The 4,557-nt window shown below is 39.1% G+C and overlaps 1 protein-coding gene across 1 annotated transcript in view; it reads left to right on the forward strand.

Moving 5' to 3' along the window:
• Positions 1-3,119, forward strand: part of LOC104276025 (neuron-specific protein family member 1) — a 21,787-nt gene extending 18,668 nt beyond the window's left edge. Inside the window, exon 4 of the mRNA XM_009872172.1 lies at positions 1,713-3,119. Within this exon, the coding sequence (XP_009870474.1) occupies positions 1,713-1,913 (201 nt within the window). The 3' untranslated portion in view covers positions 1,914-3,119. The remainder of the gene's footprint in view (positions 1-1,712) is intronic.
• Positions 3,120-4,557: the final 1,438 nt, after the last annotated feature.

Raw genomic sequence — 4,557 nt, forward strand, 5'->3', positions numbered from 1 at the left:
GCCAGGGTTAAACCCTGTCTGCTTTGTAGCGCTACCTCGGAGGAATCTGTGAGGGAAGGTTTGTCCTGGCTGTTGCTTAACAAAAGAACTGAACTGGAAGTGGTGACTTTGAGCACAGCTGGAGTCTGACATGCAGCAAGGCTTCTGTCACCCGAGCAGGGCAGAACGGGTGGGGCGGTGACTCCGCGGGAGGGCTGTTAGTCCTGCGACAGCGGCTCTGCTTTCAGCAGCCAGGTCTGCCCCAGGCTGTACCCATCGGCAGCAGGCAGGTCCACAAGACTACCTGAGGCCTCTTGTTTTGGCAAGTCTGTCTTTTTTTTCTTTCATGCCTTTCGATGCCTTCTTTTCACTATAACATTTTAGGATGCTGAATATATATTAAGCGAAGACCGCCTGTTGAATCTTCTCACAATCATTTTGTGTTTTATGATGGAAACCATTTGAAACTGTCAATACTGCGGCTTATTTATGCTACCTCTCCTTTTCCTGGCAAGGACAAAGGTCAACCCAAAAGTATATGTGGGCACATTTTACATAGTATTTTGTCCTAAAAATCAGAACATTTTTCCACGTATTTTTGTGTTCAGAAACTTCTAATACTCAGTTTTGTTTGCCACAGTCTATGAGAACAGTAGCAGTTCTAAGTTGTGGTGGTGTGGTGCTATAAATTTTGTTTTTCTGGCACTGCAAGCAGAAAAACCGAACAGCCTATTTCTTTTCCAAAGTGTCAGAGCAAAAGTGATTAAACTTATTTTTCCTGAAGCTGCAGTTACTTACAGCTTCTGCTTTAGAGCGTCAATTCAGTTGCCCAGATGAGTTCCCAGCACTCTGAGGTATCAGGCAAGAGTGCCTGTACTGGCAGATACAGCAGAGGACCTGTGGAGTGACCTGTCACCTGGAGCAAAGCTGGGGCGGGGGAGGTCACAGGATATAAGTATTTTATTTTATTTTTCCTTATGCACATTCACTTTGTTATTTAAGATGGACAGCAGTGTTTGGATCCTGCTTAGTGTTTACCTCTAAATGCGGTAATTCCTCTTGGAAAAGCTCTGAGCATCCAGCAGTTTCTGTGTAGTGCTCTTAGGCTTCTGGGAAATGTGATCCCAGAGCTAGAGATGGCTCCTTCAGAGCCCGCTGTTGGCTGCATCTTTCTGACAATCGAGCGAAGTGGTTTGTGTGTACATGCCTGCACATGAGCTTGGCCACCCACAATGTTTTCCCTGGATGTCTTATTTACTCTTCACACCTCAGCACCAATAGATGTGTATTAATTTCTGTCCCTCAGACTGCAAACGTTGTGTTAAAGTGCCTGAAGCGAAGCTTGCAGTAGGATACAGACATCTGTAATTGTAGACAAAACAGTTGGCACTAGGTGGGGAGGAAAAACCAGCAAAGTGTGGCTGGAAGTAGAGATTGAGTACTTCAAAAAAATAATTTCAGGCAAGGCTGTTTCTTGTATGTTAATTATTCTGGCATAGAAACCCAGGTTGGTCTTTCTGGCAGATGCATGAGCAGTTTAAGGATTGCAGAAAGAACATTTTAAACACAGTAGGACAACACTGTAGCTAATTGCTGTGTGTTGCCTCTTGACTCACAGAAAGTGAACGTTGGATTAGACTAAAAGGAAAAGGAAAAAACACCAAAAGTAGGTTACATTTTTTGTTGTTTATGGGGCTGTATCTGTGATCTAAGTGATGGATTTTTCTTTTCAGAATAATCAATGCATTCCAGCTGGGTTGGAAAACTACTACTCCGAACAAGACTCCAGCGCTCGAGGGAAATTTTACACGGTCATAAACCACTACAATCTGGCCAAACAAACCATCACGCGCTCAGTGTCCCCGTGGATGACGGTACTGTCAGAAGAGAAATTATCTGAACAGGAGACTGAAGCCGCTGAGAAATCAGCTTAGTATGATAAGCTAATTATTAACACTATGTCATTTGAAGGTAACTAAGGGACTTCAAGGAACTTTTCATTAAGTATAATTACGGATAATTTAGAGGTTACTCATGTTTATGGTGCAATTGCTTCTGTTTGCTGATACTGCTTTGCAAAAAACAAAAAAACAAATTCCCAAAAACTTGCTGCAGAACATTCATGGGCATAAAACAAGGTGCATATCAGCGTCGCTTTAGAGCTTTGACACCATTTTCAATGTTAAAAAAATAAATCCAATGTTAGATATGTTCTTGCAGTTTATTGGATACTGACAGATTTCTTCACTGGATTTTCAGGGCTTGGACCTTAGATAAATCATGTGTTCTGTTGTCTGAACCGATACTTTATTTATTAATTTTCTTAGTTCTTTGTCATACTGCAAACTGAAACACCCCAGCCATAACTAGAGTGATCTCTTGGTTAGCTGAAAGCTACGTTTAATATTTAGTTTTGGCTCAAGCAAGGACAGTAGTCAGCATTGATGTCAAGGGCAAAATGTAACGACTTGTATGGAGAAAGAAACTGTCGGGTAGCATTTTTCTTACATTTTCGTTACTGTTGTTTATTTGTAAGTGATAATGAAGTTCTCTGCAACAAGGCATGCTCAATGTTTTATTATTGCTGTCAACAGGATTTAACTGCATTTCCACTGTGGCTTTAGCATCTTGGTAAGGATGTGCACTGAAACACGAACTAGATAGGCATTATGGAAAACCACAGACAGTTTTAGTGATGGATGTTGAGGATAGCGTAAAAAAAATAAAATACAGTTCAGGATGTTCTAATGTGAAATGACATCTCTTGATCATGCTTAAGAGTCGGAAAGCCCATTCACAGTAGATGTAGTCCACTATGTAATTTGTTGGGTTCAACTGAGGGAGTACTAGGACTAAATTTTCTCTTACTACATTATTAACATTTTCCCTTTTTCTTAATTAGAAAGGGCTTTCAGTTTGTGTATGGTTTGCAGTTTGAGACTTTTAAATCACACAGCATCACAAGCGAAGCACTAGCATATTAGCTGACACAACTGGCTGTTTTAAAGCTACATGTGAAACGGGGCGAAGAGTAGAACTGTTGGTGTGTGGCTTGGGAGGGGAAAAGATGTAGAAGAACATAGTATTGTGGATGCACGTTGAAGTTCCATTGTAATTACAAACTTCTCTATTCTTTGTGTGAAACCATGTTTTCATTTTTATTACAAATCTTAAATATATATTACAAAAAAAAAAGACATCGTATTAATTTAACAGTTAAGACAAAATATGTGTGAAGCATCTGGGCAAGCAAGTTCCTGTAACTTGAATAGGACATGGTGGAGTGGACATGTCAAAAGTTCCTTTTTTATTTTTTTGGCAGAGACTATACAAAAATGAAGGGAAAACATCAGTATGAGCTGGTTTACAAGAACTGTAGTAGAACAAACATGGCCAGCTCTTATTTTTCTGCAGTAGAACTGCTTTATCAACAACCTTTCTTACCTGTACAGTAAAAATAACCATTATTACTTAATTCTCTAGGTTTGATACAAAATATGCGTTACACAGGATACCTGTAAAAGGCTTTTTATTAAGTCATTTTGCTGCGTGGGATGCATAAAAAGCAATAAATTATGTGCCAAATTTTTCTTTGCATTTAAAAATTTCAAGCTTATGTTACGATGTTCAAAACATACCATGCTTGCATTTTCGAAAAAGGCAAATGCTTTATTGGATGTAGTTAGTTCATGTGTAACTTCTGACATTTTCACTCTGCATGGAGTAAAGAATAAGGATTGCTGCTGCTCCCTGTTGCATATAATCTACAGAAGTGTACATTGCAGAAGAGAGCAAATCACACATTTCATATCAGCGTATTTACAGAGGACACTCACGTTTAACAGGACGGAAAGATCTGTTCCCCAAAACAGTCCTACGTAGAAATGATTAATGATACATTTCCTCCCCTTGAATTTAGGACAATAAAAACTTTAATGCACAAGTCAATATCCATGAGAAACAACTTCTTTCTCTCTCTCATAACAATAAATTTCAAAAAAGCACTAAGCTTTACAGGCTAGGAGAAAGAGATTGCTTATGCTTCTTGAAGTAAAAAACTTTTTTTCTTCTGCTTTAACAGGAAGGAATGAATTGATTCTTGCCTACAGTTGGGTTTGAGACTTATTTTTTTTTTTAGTTAACAACTTGCAAGTTTTAGTACTTTAGGCTTTACTATTGCCTATCCTTTGGCTTTGTCCCAGCATCCCAGAACATCTCTTTCACTACACGACCTGTGTGTGTTGTACTCTCTCTTTTCATGGACGAGTAAAGTTCTTTAGTTGAATTCTTATCATTGTTATTACTGTTAAATCAACCTGATCTGATGTGAGTAGTTTCAAAGGATTAAAAGTAGAGGTCATACATGTGCAAAATGCTCACTATGTACTGAAGTGGTTATGATTAAATAAAAGCCTGAGACAGTGTAGATGCTTCTGCACAGTAACAGTTTTCTCTCGATCTGCTCTACACACTGGGAGCTAGACATTAAACATCACAGATCTGGGTGACTCCGATAAAACCATTTTTTTTTTTTTTTCCTGATAGATATGCTCCAGGTCGTAGCTTTTACCCGCTCTT

The sequence above is a fragment of the Apaloderma vittatum genome, unplaced genomic scaffold, assembly GCF_000703405.1.
Source record: "Apaloderma vittatum isolate BGI_N311 unplaced genomic scaffold, ASM70340v1 scaffold18786, whole genome shotgun sequence".
Classification (NCBI taxonomy): Eukaryota; Metazoa; Chordata; class Aves; order Trogoniformes; family Trogonidae; genus Apaloderma; species Apaloderma vittatum.